This window comes from Myripristis murdjan, chromosome 24 (assembly GCF_902150065.1).
Source record: "Myripristis murdjan chromosome 24, fMyrMur1.1, whole genome shotgun sequence".
Lineage (NCBI taxonomy): Eukaryota > Metazoa > Chordata > Actinopteri > Holocentriformes > Holocentridae > Myripristis > Myripristis murdjan.
The window spans coordinates 29,049,512-29,066,817 of record NC_044003.1 but is presented as its reverse complement, the minus strand read 5'-3'; the positions used below and the strand labels follow the sequence as shown (position 1 = coordinate 29,066,817).

At 39.5% G+C, this 17,306-nt stretch overlaps 1 protein-coding gene across 2 annotated transcripts in view; it reads right to left on the bottom strand.

Annotated features, from left to right (window-relative positions):
* Positions 1-413: 413 nt before the first annotated feature.
* The window catches only part of dnajc5ga (DnaJ (Hsp40) homolog, subfamily C, member 5 gamma a), a 28,113-nt gene continuing 11,220 nt past the window's right edge, over positions 414-17,306 (bottom strand). Inside the window, exons 4-7 of one of the 2 annotated variants that reach the window (XM_030046545.1) lie at positions 13,155-13,311; positions 10,000-10,208; positions 6,970-7,009; positions 414-5,663 (exon numbers count right to left, since the gene is read on the bottom strand). In XM_030046545.1, the coding sequence (XP_029902405.1) occupies positions 10,003-10,208; positions 13,155-13,311 (363 nt within the window). In that variant the 3' untranslated portion in view covers positions 414-5,663; positions 6,970-7,009; positions 10,000-10,002. The remainder of the gene's footprint in view (positions 5,664-6,969; positions 7,010-9,999; positions 10,209-13,154; positions 13,312-17,306) is intronic. The other variant, XM_030046546.1, reaches the window with a different exon arrangement.

The window sequence follows — 17,306 nt, the reverse complement described above, 5'->3', positions numbered from 1 at the left end:
TCATGTCAAACTGCAATGCGATAATTTGCATCATTTGTGTCTTTGCATTGACTTTGTTTGTATTTGTGCCGTGTGAAAAACTCACTTTGAATTTACGACCAGTGTATAGAGTGCATTTTGTATGCAGGGAAGAGTCGTGTGACTTATTCCAAACTCAGTTCAATAGAGCACAAAGTTTAAAGTCTCTGAAAATTCATTTTCATATCGAGTGGAACAGAACAGAAACCGATGGCAGGATAAAACACTGCTGACTTTGGGAAAATATTAGCAGAAATGTTTAGTGTAATACATTTTGTAGATATTAGGCTGAACATGCAGAATCACTGGTATGGTCCTTTAACTATGTACTTGCTAACACACACACACACACACACACACACACACACACACACACACACACACACACACACAGCAAGTTGTACACTTTCCATGATTTATTAAATGCATTTCATTGGTTAACGGGGAATCACCTAACAGTCCACTTCTAGAGAGGGAGAATTCAAATTCAGTACAATGGCAAGGACAGGCATCCCCCCCATTTTCTGTCACCAAGTTTAAATTAAAATTTCTATTTGACTTAAATAAAAAAAGCCTAAAAAAACAACAATATATGTACACTGTACTACAGACTTCTTGAAACATTTCCATTTATCATGTAGAATCTTGAATGTTATTTTGCATGATTTAATACCTCTGCTGTTTTGTGTGAATTATTTACAATTTAAAAACAAAAAAGAAAAAAAAAAAAAATCTTCTTTCGGTGCTCTGTAGCCTGTATCACATGTACCCTGAAATGCCTTGATTTGTTATGATCAGACAAAAGACAACGAAGAAACACCTGGATTATTATGGACACTACAAGATTTTTTTTTTTTTTTTTTAGATATTAATAGTGAAGAATCCAGATAAGCCAATAACAGTAAAGGTTGCAGATAAATGCACTGATAACTGCACCTCAGCTGACCTCTCTATGTAAACCCTCAAAGTCTGAGCTCAGATAAAGCCACTAAATCCATGGCCCATATTCACAACACATCTCTCAGTAGGAAAGCTTATACCAGTTTTTTAAATCATAGCAGATGGGTGAAGGGGTTTGGCCGCTGGTCCTAAATCTGCACTAAAAATTTATTGCAATGTACATGTCAGTATTGACGCGTATAAGAGCTGACACTGACTCACAAGACAAACCATTAGCATCAGCCTGATACACTGTGGCATTCATTTATCATGGGAGAAAAAAATAGACCCTTTTAAAAATTAAAAGCTATGGCAATTTATCAAGAACCAACAAGACTTTCCACTGTACAATAATAATTCTCCACAGCCCAACTTTGTGATTTCTAGAGGGGAAAAAAAAGCCTTAACAATTCTTCAAACAAACTGACACTCGCAGAAACCAAATGTTTCTGGAGCAGCTCCTTGTTTTACCAAGAAAAATTGGCATCATAATGCTTAAAGCAATATGGAAGTTTAGCAGAACATTATAAGTCTATATTCTGTCTATATGTGTTCACAAAACAGCTCTAAAAATCATAGTTCATAATAAAGTGTGAACAAAATACAAACATGATTCCAGGAGTTTCATCCTTTTTTTTTTTTTTTGCTGACAGCTGAGTTGTTGAATGAGAAAGTAGATCTGGTGAACGGGATCTACTTTCTCCAGTGAACCTGAGTGGCAGTATATAGACTCATGTTGACCTCAAGAACATATACAGGTCAATGTTTAACTAGGCTTCCATATTGCTTAAAGTATTTTCTCAGTGTGTTCTGGTTAAAAAAAAAACAAACCTGGCTAGGCAAACTTGGTGCTTTACTAGTTGGTGTAAGGAGACAAACCAACCACCACAAAGACGTGCGGTAACTCTGGATGAGAAAGTTTGCTTTAAATCTGACTTACTTCACGGATGTTGGAAAGTCAGGAATTTCAGACTGGAATTGCAAGAAGGAAACATGAGCCAGATTTCTCAACCCCACTGTTACTGATAGGAGTTGGTAATTCTCAAAACGCACTTTAAGTAGCACAATATTCAACAATGGAATCCAATCAAACAGCAGTGTGAAAAATAATTAATCATATACAACATGTAAAGCTGCATTTACATTTGCTAACCTTCTCTGCTAATTAGCCAACATTACCAAATATCATTGACCTTGAGTTACCTGCTGCATGGGAGACAGTATTTTATGCTGAGAAAAAAGAAAACCTTGCATCCATGTTTCTCCCCTGGATCAAAGCAATGACGCCTGACTCTGACTGGAATGCAGAAATAATGAATTGAGATTAGACATCATAAATTACTGAGAGGAAGACATGATGTTAGGATTAAAGAAAATTCTTGACCATAGCTTCCAGTCACCTCTGCCCTACCATATGTTGAGGGTGTGCTGATGTAATTGAACTCCAAGTGATGCCATTCTTTTGTTTCATCAAATGTCACTGATGACTGGTAATGTAACCCTTCCTCACAGCCCCATGACCAAAAAGACCTTTGGTGATCTCTCTGTAGGCAGTGTGTATAACTCAATGGTGTTTTACTGATTTCTATGTGGCAATTGAAAGCATTGAACAGTGTGGTTACAGCAATATTTGGGGGATCAAAATGTGAAGTTACATGCAGCTCTCTGACACCAGGTACATGGATATTTGATGAACCTGGATTATGGATCATCTCTTTTTGAAGGAGCTCTGGTTGATGTCACCGTGCAGTTCCAGGCTGAGATAGCACTAAGGCCCAGAATCACTGAAGGTCTGTGCTCGGAGGGGTGTGCAGTCCATCTCCACATGAGAATGCTTTGCTGTTCAGTGACCCTGCACAATAGGCAGAAAGCTGCCTAGTAGCACTGGTCAAAAAATAAAGCCTCTTTGCACCTGTCATGGTCATGCATATGTGTTATGTAATGACTCTGATTGGTGCCAACATAACTATTTGTAATGGAGGCCATGCAAATCAAGGCTGTAAACTACTGCAATGCAAATAAGATCTTTTGACAGGAGGCAGAAAGAGTTGGTCTATCTAGAATGGTTATCACTGCATCATGACTATCATTGAATTATCACTAACAAAGCAGGTAAACAAGAGAAAGGATCTTCCATCCTAGAATCTTAGGTCACTTCCACACCTAATCGTCTTATTTGCATACATGATATATTGTTACTTTTTTCATGTAGTTTGGTTAGGTTTCACAGGGCTCAAATAAAAGTGGACCACAGCATATAGAGCAAAGTGATGTGCTTGCAAATTGTTGGTCAAAGAAGAAAGAAGAATAAATTTCTTATGTGTCAACATGTTAGCTACCTTTTAACTAAAGTAATGACACTAAAAAATCAAAGCACATTCTCACTTTTTCTGAAAGCAATAGCACTCTGATAGCAAAGTAAGTAAGGATGTGAGCAATGATATGGACCTTAACATTTCTGGCAGTCATCCTCCTTCTGTCTGAACATCAAAGTAAGATTAAAGAAACATAGAGAGATGGATACGACTCTGATCGGTGACAATAGCAGTCTGTCACATTGCCATCACATCCTGGTACTAGGCTGGAAAAACTCCAGCAGTGTCATGATGTCACTACTTCACTGTGAGGCAGACCAACCAGGTAGAGCAGGTTTTAAATTCCTTTCTCATCCCACAGTTGGCAGCACTGGTGTGGCTACCTTTCTCACTTCAAATAACACGCTGCAGACTTAGCTTGAAACTGACCAGAGACCGCTTCTTTCAAGTGAACTCTGGTTAGAAAATTTGGTATACAGCAGGGTTTTGTTAGGGCGTTCTCAATGATCCAAACAACCACTTGGGGTGAATGCACCAAGGGGGTTTGATTCAGTTGGATTAAAGGTGTGAAAGTGACTGTAGATAAGACCAGATAATAGTGCAAAGAGGTCCATTTTGGTGGACTGGTCTTACAGCTGAAACAGACTTTTACTTTTGCACTTGGTGAGGAAGAGGACTATTTGCTTGTGTTGTGTTCTTTTCCAGGGGTGGTATGAACAAATGTGTGATTTGCATACATTTCTCAGTGAATAAGAAAGAAACTCAGCACTCATAGGTCAAGCAACTCAGGGTGAAGGAAATGAGCAGACTTCCTTCACAATACTGTCTTAGTGAATCTGGGCCTGAGTTTATATGTTATTTATGTAGTTCAGACTGAATCCTATCTTGGAAAAAGGAAGCAGACATTCTAAGAGACTGAATAAAAGAACTACTGCTTGGCCCAAGAAGTAAAAAAACAAAACAAAACAAAACAAAAACAAAACTAAACTAAAAAATGGCCTTGGAAAATGACCTGCTTCAGACCCCCTTGTCAGCTTCACAAAGTGCATAGACCAAGTGCATATTGTACACAGACCCATGACAAATAAATCAGTGAGCAAATGGCATTTTGATTGAAATGCAGGTCTTTCTGGGAGTGGAGAGATGATCCTGACTGGACTCATGGCGGGTTTGGCGGTGTTGGCTTTGGTCTGACAAAACAACTGACTGGAACAAATAAATAATGCAGTAATACAAACTTGACAAAGAATGACCTATACATCATTGTCTTGTTAAAAACAAGTTCAATGTTCTTTTTCTTCCACAGGCTTCACTGGTGTGGCGTCAGTCATTGTCTGTTAAGTCAATAGTTTATTCTGGGGGCTTCTTCAGCGCAGGATGGCACAAGATGGGCATGAGGGGCTGGTGTGAAAGAAAGAGTGTGTGTGTGTGTGTGTGTGTGTGTGTACGCTCTGTCTGTAACCAGTGTCTGCACGTTTGTAGAGGTAGGCAGTCCATCTGTGTGTGTGTGTGTGTGTGTATGTTGTTTTCCCATGCTGTACAGTAGCACCCAGACATGCATCCGGGCAGTTAAGTCATGCACATCGGGGAAGGAAGCCTTGTCTTTGCTCCTGATTCATGCTGTCAAACTCAGCTCCAGGTTCTGGCTCAGACTGTTAGCAGTGACGACACACTCTGAATCAGACTGAGGTTGGACCAACAGTCCCACACACACTACCTGCTGGCCGCTAACATACAGTCTCAAGTAGAGGGAGAGATTACAAACAAACAAAGAGCCAGTAAAACATAATTCCAGCCCTGGTCCAGACTGCAGATAAGCAGATGTTCTTGGAAGGTTTTGTGTCTCCAAATGCCTCTGCTGTGTCTGTCTCCCTGTTAGCCCAGTGTCACGTCCTTACTGGGTGGAATGGGAAAACTGGAACAGGATGGTAGGAAGTCCTGGCATTGGATGACTGATGCCGAGCCGAGCCCTGGATGAGTGGACCATCAGCCAGGTCACAGCGAGCCTGGGCTGGGTTGACTGAAAATCTGGAGGGTGGGAGGGGACTCCATAGAGAAACAACGGGTAGCTAGCCTGGCCTGATTTTGTGAGCTAGCTGGTAGGAAAATGGAAGGAGCCTTCAGTGTTGGATTATGGACATTAACCCACCTGCCATAGACTGGTAGCTGGTTAATTCCTGTGAAGAGACCTCCATAATTTGAGCTCCATGGACGGGACTATGAGCCCGGTCCCCACCTTAGGGTTAGGTGTTGCCCCGTGGGGTGACGGGGTAGGACAGGGTGTGGGTCAGGGCTGGGGTGTCGGGGTGGGCCGGCTGGCTTTGGCCTGGTCAGTCTCTGGGGTGCTAGCAGCGGTTGAATGCGGCTGGATCACGACAGGGCCTCGAATGCCTGATTGGAGTGAGCAAGACATTGACAAAAAGCTTACACCAGTAACTGTTTCAGACTGAGTCACAACTGGACTCGTTCCTGACTGCTTTCCCTCTCCAAAGCATTACTGAAATCCTTTTAATCAGGCCAGTCTGCAGCATTTAACTGGAAATCCCCTACTCAGCAGTTTTAACTCATTTGAATAAGAGGAGCTGAGGCATGTGTGATCCCTCCTCTGATACCTACTTTTTATGAATCGATACAGTTGGCATATTAGCAATATTGCAAAATTTCATGTAATTCAGCCCTTTGAAAAATGAGCAAATTCACTTGATTTCTCTCTGGCTAAAAAAATAAAAAATACCTGTAACATTTGCAAAACTATAGTCCTAATTATTAAATTTTATATATATATATATATATATATATATATATATACATACATATGAAGAGTTCATTTGCAAAAACAGATAAAAGCCATTCTTAAAATGAATACACCTTTTTCACTTACACTGCTTGGAGTACACACAAACATATGCACACACACACACACAAAGCATGATTTAGGATAATAAACATTATGCCAAGCTAAATAAACATATAAAAAATAGAAATAAATATAAAGTAAATTTTAATAAAACTCAAAAAAGTTTAAAAAGTTTTAATAAATTGAAATGGAGATATCTGTTTTTGCAAATGAACTCTTCATATATATATATACACACACACACACACACACACACACATATACATATATATATATATACACACACACACATATATACACACACAATTGCTTGCTGTACTCGTGCTAACTTTGCTATGCCATGTTATTGTCATGTTATGTTCCAGGAGAAGCTCTGCAGTGGGAGTCATCTTCCTGCCCTGTCTGGTGGAACCTCAGGACAAAGATGAAACCTTGTCTATTTTAGATTATGCAGCAAATTATATCGATAAACAAATATGCAGCATTCCACCAAATGAGCCTAATACAGTCTGCTTCTGTTACCATATAAAAAGCCTTTCATTTTGATGGCGTAAGGGCTATAAGCAAAATTGACTAATTATAATGTTTTTTTTTTTGTTTGTTTGTTTTTTTAAAAAAGGGATTCTTGGCACCAAGACAATCATCCTAGGTCATGAGCATTGTATAAATATGTTGTATAAATGTATAAATGTACTGTATAAATATGTTGCATTTTTTGCTATCGGCTCTAAAACCCCATCTTGGTCTAATCCTAGTTTCTATGAAGCTTTTCTCACGTATTCTGTCTTTCTACCGTGGATATAGACAAATAACCACAAGCATCTCCAGTGTCTAACCTACCTGCCCCCGCAAGCTGAGGCTCGTCCACACTGTCACTTTCCTGTGGGATCCATCCATCAGGACGAAGCAGAAAAAAAAGAGACAAGGCATACAGAACACATGTTAGATCTAATTCCTCCTCCACTGATATCAACAGACCCAATTATTTGACAAAAAATTCAGACAAGTTTCAGAATTTTTTCATGCAACCTGGAATTGAATTTAAAGCCATTTTAACAACCAATATACAACAACACAGCTGTCAAAACTAGCCTATGTTTGACTGAATATAGTAGAAGAAAGCTGTTAAACTAAATTGTCAGAATGAGAAACATTACATCGATACATCAACTATAAAGGGACAATTGTGTTTAGTAAAGCAAGAAGGACACATTGTAGGCTTTTGCATGTTGTGTATTAATCTCTATTAAGAGGGGGCACACAAGAACCCTATAATTACAAAAAAAAAAAAAAAAAAAAAAATCAGAACTTCATGAACTGGAATTAACCCTTTGAAATCTGAGCAAATTGACTTGATTTCTAACCAAAAAAGGAAATAAATCCAAGAAAAGAGAACAAAGAACATTACTGAGAAACCAGTTAAAAAAAGAAAAAGAAGCAAATGACAAAAATACATAAGTAAATTTAAAGAAAACTACTATCACATTACCACAAAATTGAAAAAAGTAAGAAAAAATAGAGAAAAAAAGAGGGGAATATAACCAGAATATTCCTCCCCAAAAGAAAAGAAAAAAGAAAAAAAGAAAAAACCCAAAAAGAAATCAATTTTGCTCAGAGGGTGAAATGCAACCCTTAAAAATACAGGCCGGGGGGTTTCAAAGAGTTATGTCAAGTTATTCACATTTAGATACATTATTTTAAGATTTCTGACATATTAAAAGGCCCTTCAGAAGCACTGATTCTTTTAGGCAGCAACGAAACAAAGGTAATGTTTTCCCAGCACTGCTTGGGAAACATCACCCAGAGAGAGTGACCTGGAGGTCATTTACCTCAGAGGGTTAAACACTTCTCTGTTCAAATTGCACGAACCTCCTCCCACCACCACCACCACATGGTGCAACATATTTTGTATCATCAAAGTGGTAAGTGACTGCGTAGAATTTATCTAAGGTGAATTTAATATATCAGTTATCTTTATATTTAAAGTCATAGAAACTGATACTTGTGTAAATCTACTGCAGATACAGAATTCTACATAATTTACATTCTCATGGTGTGCATGGAGACATCCATCCAAGGAAAAAGACATGACATTAACAGACATCTTGACTGACTGATGTGATCTCTGGGAAGTGCAATGCAAAAACAACACCATAAAAGAGAGCTCAGCAACAAAGAGGGACAAACAAAACAAGAATCTCATGATTTGTCACTTCCATTGAGCATGTTTCTTCATTTGCTCTATTCTAATTTATATACTACATTTCTCTGTAGTATACTATTAGTATTTCCTGCTGTAACAACCCAATTTCCAATAAGAATTAAGGAAGTTTTATCTTCTCTTGTTTAGCTCCTCTATTCAAATGAAGCCATATGAAGAGTATGGCCATCTATAGGCTAAATGAAACAATAATTCTAACAGATGGATCTCTATCCAGTGCCTCCACTTCCCAACCCATTCAATCAACTGCGCTTTTGTTCCACTTTTAATGTGATTTCTTGTACACATTTTTTTTATGTGATTATATATCTTACTGTCTTGCAGTAAGCCAAATTTGCCATTAGGGACAATTGAGTCTTGAACTTGATACTTGGTAATCAATTTCGATGATTCCTCAACATGCCCAAAGACTCAAGCTCTGCAGGCAGTCTCATGGTCTCTATAACAGTTTGCACAAAAAAGAGAAATACTGTCTGGGCCAAAGTATGGGCTCTGCCACCATTACCAATGTTACCAACTGGTTCTTTTTTTCGTTGCTGTGATCTGAAATCCAACTTGCATGCCTACCTTTACCCTTAGCTTTTCATCACTTAAAGAGCTTATGTAATAGTTAAATAAAAACAAACTATTGCAGCGCAAAACTAGCAAGTCACTGACCCCAAGCACTTCAACACAGTACCCTCCCTTTCTATCCCCAACGAACCTAGCTGGCCAAATCAGGACAATGTCACGTGGGCATATTTATGTGAAACATCAATGGTAAGCATAAGGCCTTGGGGGTCAATCCCTTACAATCAAAGAACAAGAACTTCTTTGTAAAGCCATCACTTTGCATCAACATTAAAAAAATAATATGAAGGAAAAATCCACTGTAGAAGAGGCGGATGCTGCATTCCCACCAACATCAGCCTCAATAGATCCAAATGCAATACAGTCAAGACTTAGATAATAAAGAACAGTGTCAATGGTGGATTTTTCCTTTCACGTAAATGTAATTAGCCTGGTGGGGAGTCAGCCATCAGAGAAGTCAAGTTGAAAGAAAAGGTCTTGATGCAAAAGTTCTGCTATTCTTGGAGGGTAACAGACTATGCATGCAATCCTATTGGTTTTAATTTTAAATCTTTATAATTTAATTCTAAAGCATAAATGAATTATTAAATTACTATGATTTATTTTGATCTGTGCACACTGGAAGAGCAGATTTATTGCCCTACAGAGGAAAAAAAATAACAATAACACTTAACAATTTTAAAGTGCAAGATGAGAAATCTATTTGGTTATTTGTGACACTATGAAAAAAAAAAAGTTTGAGCCTATTGGAAGTTGAAACAAACAAAGTATACCGACTTCATGGAACACTGACATGCATGCGGACAACAAATAAGCTCACCATGGAGAAACATGCAGGCATTTTGACGATTCCTGCGACACATGGTGTTTTGAAACAAACACGCAAGACAGCGCTAATGGACAGAGCATGAGTGGTTTATTACTGATGAGTGAGCAAGTAGCACACGAGCAAGCACAGCCAGGCAGGCAGTCGACAAACACGGCTGGGCAACACGAAGAAGGAACATGGCCTCTGAGACAGGACAAAATGAGCGAGCCGATGAAGTGACACAAGACAAACGGGCAGAGACAGCTCTTACGAGTCATTTTGACTCCGGTAGCATCTCTCCGGGGTTTTCTTCCCCGACTGGACTGGTTGAGGTCGGTGACTGGGCCTGGGCCTGTGGCTCAGGTGTAGGCATGGACATGGGCATGGGCAGGGGGATAGGCTGGGTCTGCGCCCCAGGCTGGCTCTCTGGGCCCTCTGAACCCGGAGTGGATGTGGGCTGAACTATGATTACTGTGTTACCTGTTGGATTAGAACATGAAAAGCCTGCAGCGTGTGGCATATTAAACCCACTGATGAGGGAACGAAACAACAGAGAGATTGTTAGAATCCTGGGTCTTCCGACCAGGGTCTCTTCGCTATTTCACAATCCAGGTGACAGCTTTAAGAGAGATCAGGGTCTTTTTGCTGTTGCAGCCTCTAGGCTTTAGGACAAAGTGTTAAGCTGTTCAAGATCCACTTACACTCTGTATTTGCCCGTTATTGTTTTCCCTTTTCCCACAGCGTGCACAGTACTGCTGCCGTAGGGTATGCATGGCAAATTGTGGTAACACATTCGCTTGCTGATGGATGTTTAGTGGGATACATGCGCAGTAGGCGCCGTGGTTCTGTGCAGTTTTGTGCTTATTAGAAATATGCCTGATCCTTTTTACTTATATCAAAGTGAGTCTTTTTCCATTCTGTTTCATTGGTAGTGTTTCTCACTGAGCAGTCTCTATCAATCTCCATGAAAAACTTTAAAGCTGCTATTGGCACATTTTGGGAGGAATGTCAGTGCAAACTGCCAACAACTCCCCAACCATGAGTCTGGTCTTCATGTGGCTTCCACCTACACACACACACACACACACACACACACACACACACACACACACACACACACACACACACACACACACACACACACACACACACACACACACACACACACACACACACACACACACACACACACACACACACACGTGCGCATGGCACAAATGCTCATAACCGAGACAGAGATGCATGCTAGATGACCGATGATGTGAAAAATACACTAAACCGAAGTTAAACAAAGGTGATTTTCCCAGTCCTGTAAAAATTCAGCTATCTCAGGGTCATAGCCATTCAAAAGCAAGGTGACCAAGGAACAGATGCTCCCTGAAGGTCTGTTTACATTTGGGATAGATGTATTTTTACAAATATGACACAGGTGCAGCCAGATAGACCAAAAAATTTTCCCCACAGTAATACTACTTAGAGAATACCTGTTGGTACAGTATATAATGGAATTTCACCACATATGATGAAAATATTTTGAAAGAAACTTGCCTACATCAGCTTTAACACTGAAAGGCTTTGGCTGCTTTAGTACCCTTTAGGTCAGCAAGAAAACAGAAAACCTATGCAAGGGGGAAATAGACACCACTGCATACGTGCCGAGGAAACAAATTTAAGCAGGTTTGTATGATCAAAATGACACTTCTGAGAAAGCTCTGCTTTGTATGGGCAGGTTTCTTCAGGCACCAGTGCCCAGTGTGTAACTGTCTGTAGTCTGAGTCTCCTCACATCATATGATGCATCTCGTTGCCATGTGGAAAGTGTCTCCATTTTAGCTTCTGAATTGTTACCTTTTGTTTCAATCCATATGCTGACAACTGGTGATTATCTCTAAATATTTGCAGCTCAACTTGCTGAGCTTGTTGCTGCACCTTTATGAATGGTCAAATGGCTTCTAAATCCTTGCATTCCGTCAACTGTGTTTCCTGCTCTTTCACCACAGCCGCTGTTGTTGTTCTGAGTTCTTGCCCCAGCTATTTCTAATTTCCCTGGGCTACAGTTTAACCCTTAAGCAACCCTGTTGGTATGACGTGTAACCAGCTAGCCAAATGAGGGAATTTCTTTTGAAAGAATTGTGTTCCATCCTTCAAATACAGTCACAGAGACTTGTAGATTCTATGTCAAGGAGCATTGAAGCTGTTCTGGCGACTCTGGGTGGCCAAACACTTTCCTTTCTTTTCACATTCCTTTTACTGGTCGCCCATTGAAATTGAAATTTATTTCAGTCTGCAGTCAATAACAGAAATTGAGATCATATGTATAAATATATAAATTCATATATATATACATACATACATAGACACCTAAAAAGAAGTAGACCCTAAAAAACAGTTGAAAACAACACAATAACACAGCTTAAAAGATTTCTACAGACCGAAAAAGGTGTAGGCTGTAGCATAGCTTATAATGAATTCCCTTTTAACAACACATAAATAAATAAATGAATTTACTACCAGCAAAATATCAGTGGCAGTCCTCAAAATGGTCACAATGGTCACAATAGTCAAACTCTACTCTGACTCCATCTCCCCTGCTGCCCAACAGTGAACCTCCTTCCTTATCATTCCATTGTGGCACCTATTCTATCCACATATTGGAAGCTTCTACAATCATTCAGGCAGAAAAAGTGACATCTGTTAAGTCAATATGGAAGGTGAACGATGCCAAGAGAACAATCATATATTGCTGCTTAAACTCTTATGCTCTTAAACCCAAAAAGATTCATGTTGAAAGCTGTGATATATCAAGCTGGCATTCATTCATTTCAAGATTTAATGCTATCGAACAGTGAATGTGTGAATGAACTATGATGACTATGTGTTGCCACAAAAAAACTGAAATTTCAGCACTAATTTGATACCACTGCAAAAATTTTTAACTCAATGGCAAACAGGGGAGTAACAATTCTCCTAATCCACAGTTTGGGTCATACCTCATTTTTGAGCCATGGTTCGGATCATAAATTTTTTTGTACTGCATCATAAGGTGGGTGATTCAACCCAAAATTTGAGTTCAGTCCTGAGTTGAGCCATTAGCTGCAAGTCACTTCCCCGCACGCTACCCTCCCTTTCCTGTCTCTTTCTACTATCGCTAATTCTAAAGCAGAAATGCCAAACCCCCAATTAAGAAAAGCAAGAAAACAAAACAACACAAAAAAATACTCATAAAGATTAGAATGTGATCAGCTTTCTGTCTCTGTCCACTTCAATCAGGCTTCTGACTGAAGTGGATAAATTTTGTTAAAAGCAAAAAGCAAAAATTTTGCGACCACAACCTATACCGCTACTACTGAAATACTACTGAAATACTACTGATACTCTCTTTCGCACACTACCCCTACCTCCTCCGGCCCATGCAGTGCACTCTCACCTCCATCCTGCTCAGCTTTGATCTGGGCCTCAAGGTCTTCAGGGTTGACGTACTGGTAGTTTTCATCATCGTCAGGTGGCTTGCACTTCCCACAGCAGAAACAGCAGCAGCAGCAACAGCAACAGCAGGTGAACAATGTACAGCACACTGCCAGGCTCTGTAGAAACACATACACAAAACAACTTTCAAAATACTTGCGCATTTCTCTGCCAGATAAAGAGCAGGCAACCCATGGAACCACCACAATCTCCAAGTCAATTTCATTAGACCCAATTCAAACTCTGGCCAGTGAGGATTTTACACCACTTTGACTGAACAGTTGAGACATACATTTTTCTGATAAAATTTCTAGCATATTCATAATTCACCCACATATTTATTTGTTAAATATTTTAATAAGTAAATAAATGCCATGGTTGAATCAAAACAACTCTCTCCATGTATTCACTTTCAGACTCACATTCATTTCCTACAGAGATTGGCAAGCACAGAAATTCAAATCAGATGTAAAGTAAAATAAATCGATTTTTTTTTTCTTAACTTCTGTCTTCTTAACTATCCCCATTCATGTTGCCTAATTAACATCGTTAGCTAGGTTTATCAACCCAACAAAACAATGACAGCACCTCTGATACATATTCCATGCTGGATGGCCAGGCCACCTACTTCTGGTTGTCAGCCACCCTCCTATGTGGACACATTACACTGGCAGTAGATACAGTCTCCTAATGGAGTGGACAAGTACCCGTCCCAGACAAGACCAAAGCCAGGCTGTGTGATGAAATCAAGTCCAAGTTAAGAGTAAGACCGATGGTAGTTCAGAAGGGTATAAATTAGGGATGCACTGATTTACTAGTGGAATATTGATACTGGCCAATATTGGCCTTGTTGACTGCCATCAGCCTATTGGCCAATGAGCTGATATTTACTGACTGCAGTGGCCGCTATATATCTGTCCAATTTTGTCCAAGGCTCAAGACTAAGGTGTTCTGTCCACAAAAGGGGATTTTCATTAACATTATGCCTGTTTCTTAGAAAATTACAAATTAGAATCGACTGCACATCTATATCTATCTCTATCTATAGTATGGCGACTACAATCAGTATTTTCCACTGCCAGGTGTTGACTACAACTGAGTGTCTCTTCTCCTGCTGTTACTGTTCGTAATCACTGGCTGTCCTCTTAGTTGACTGAGGTGTGAGACCCATGAAAGATATGATCATTCTGGTTCACATGGTACCGACCGTTTGTCTCCTCAAGCCAGAAAAACATGTTGCATTATTTAGAGAGAGTAGAGAGACTGTTGCACATGAAACTGACACACAAACTGACCGGCAACACCATAGAACTGCATCTTCGAATCTGAGTCGGTGAACTATTAGAGGTTGCATCAAGTTACATTATGATGTGTCCAAGCTCGATTCAGTAAAAATGAGTATCGGGCGAAGATAGATTACTGTTATCATGATGTGTTCAAATGTAGTCTTGCAAAATGTTGCTTTTCGTGAAAAAAAGTAGAATTAAATAGGCTGTGTTTTTGTGAAGGAGAAAGTTATGGGAGTAGCTAGTTCTTAGCAGGCTAAAAAGGCTTCTGAAACAGTTATTTTTCCACAAAAAGAATCTTTGTCATGTTAAAGATTGTTTCATAAATGTGTAAGACTGAATTTGTGCTCATTCAAAGATAGTATAATGAAGGCCTAAAATACTTAACGGCAGTTCAGTTAAAAAAAATCCATATCAGCTATGGGCCAAATTACCATTTTAAACATTGGTATCAGTCCAGAATTTCACAATCAGTGCATCCCACGTGTAAATCAATGCCATAGGGTTTCAGAATCCATGAAAAGTTAGCATGACAAGGCCCTTCAGCTGGCAATTATGAGTGCCTCTTGATTGCATCAGAGGCTTTTCTGTTCTTTAGTTACAGTGTCACACCGGTTGCTAATATACATAGATGCAGCAAGTGAACAACAGAATATCACAAAAAGTCAATGGCAGTTGGTAGTCCCAAACAAGCACCATAATGACAGCCAGCTGTGTCCTTTTGGCCTACTAAATCAGCATTGTCTCTAATTCAGTCAAATTTTTCAGATGAACTACCACCTCCTAAACTGTGTCTACTGGTGGAAAACCACTGTTTGATGAAGTGGTTAGGACAATAATTAGCAAGGAGACCTACAGTAGAGTGTTACAGTATTAATATATGCTTAAAACTAAGTAATCATTGGTACAATTTTAAGACCAGATTAAATATATCTTTAGAGACTGCACTGTAATAATGAATAAAACTTTAACAAGCTATCAAATGTTTTTTTTCTGATGCAGATGAGTACTTATGTCCATGAAATAGAAAAGAATACATATATAAACACAAGAAAAAGACATGAGCAAAGCGTGCAAAAAAGGTTACGCCCATTCCTGTTCTGTTCGGATCACGTCAAGACATTTCCCAAAGCAATAATGCTGAATGAATACTTGCGGTATGTTGTCTGGCTGTTGTTGATTCTCTATCTTGTGAGGATCTGCTTTTAAAGACGCCAAACGCAGGTAAAATACATCAACTCCCAAATTTATTTGAGGTGCCCACACACCTATTATCCACTCTCCAAATCCATGAATTAAAATAAGTCTCTGCAATAGAAATCTCATCCAACACTGGACAAGATAAAAAGCCTGCTGACGTTTTTATTTGGTTCAAATGCATCAGTCGGCCTTGGTCTAAGCATGAATGCAATGAAACTTTCATTGCAAACGCATCGTCACCAACACCCACCACACACTGACATGGTCTCAGGATTTACTCTTTATGTTCAACATGACACAGTGAAGCTCGCAGCCCACTCTGCAGAGCAACTGAGAGTTAGATGAATGGGAGTAAAGGATAACTTTACACAATATTTAACAGTTTGATTATGGATGAACAAGGAGATTTAAAAAAAAGAGGAAATGTCTGTTCCAATCATCTATGTCTGACATAAGACTTATCAGATAGCCGGCTACAAAATTAAGAGTTCATACAGGATAATCAATTTACTGAAATAACTGTAGTATCAGAAGCAATGGTATAAGATCTAGAGTTTAGAATATGACACTTTATAATTTAGCAAAGACAATCTTGAAATTTGCAGAATAAATGCACTCATAACCTTCCTCTATCCATTTCAACTACTGCATCCATTATTAAGCAAATGAGGGAATCTAAAAGAAGAAATCTCACACCAGAAATAAAAGACAGAGTTGTATTCACATGGGATTATTACCAAGAGACCTCTGTCTCCATAATGCAGCCTAGAATTGGTGGTGGCATCTTTTACAGACATGGCAGATTTGCACTGAATTTAAGTCATGATAATCTCTCCAGTTAATACAAATGACTGGATGTCCCCAGGTAAAGTTTGACCCATATATATGCACATACTACAGAAGGGTTGGGTAATTGGCCCAATACATCAGGGATTGCTGATGGTCAGAGTGCATCACTGGTGGAACTGCTCTTGCTGATTTAAAGGCCCCATGGCATGAAAAATGCAATTTTCGTTGTTTTTTTCATGATAGGGAAGGTCTCAGGGCCACATAAATACTGTCCCATGCATTAAACCTGTTATAAATGGAGAAATGCACACAGCCCATTTTTTGAAACCCTCCCTTGAAAACGTGGGGACAGCACTTCCTCCTTTTTGTGACATCACACAGAAGGCTACTCCGCCCACTTAAACTAGCCAGCCCGCCTCTGCTCCCCAGGTAACAAACTAACAAGTTAGTGACATGTCGAAGAAACATTGCTGCGCCATAGACGGATGCAAGGAGACTAATGTTTCACTGCATTCCACAGGGTTCCTACAAGTTTCTTCAAGTTAAATTCGAGTCTTTTTAAGACCTTTTGAAGACCATTTATATCAAAAATTAATACCTATTTCTCGGCCTATTTCACAGCCCTACCGGCAAAGAAAAATGAACTCCTTGAATTTCGAGTGATCATTTATTCAACAAACAAAATAGCAATCCACAGTGCTCATGCAAAATGTGCTAGATCGACTCTAACGTTAGCTGCAGTCGTAGCAGGAGGGGCTGACGGAGCACTAGCAGCTAGCTGGCTAGCGTTAGGTGCGACTTCAGGCGCATTAGCAGCTAGCTGGTTAATGTTAGCTGAT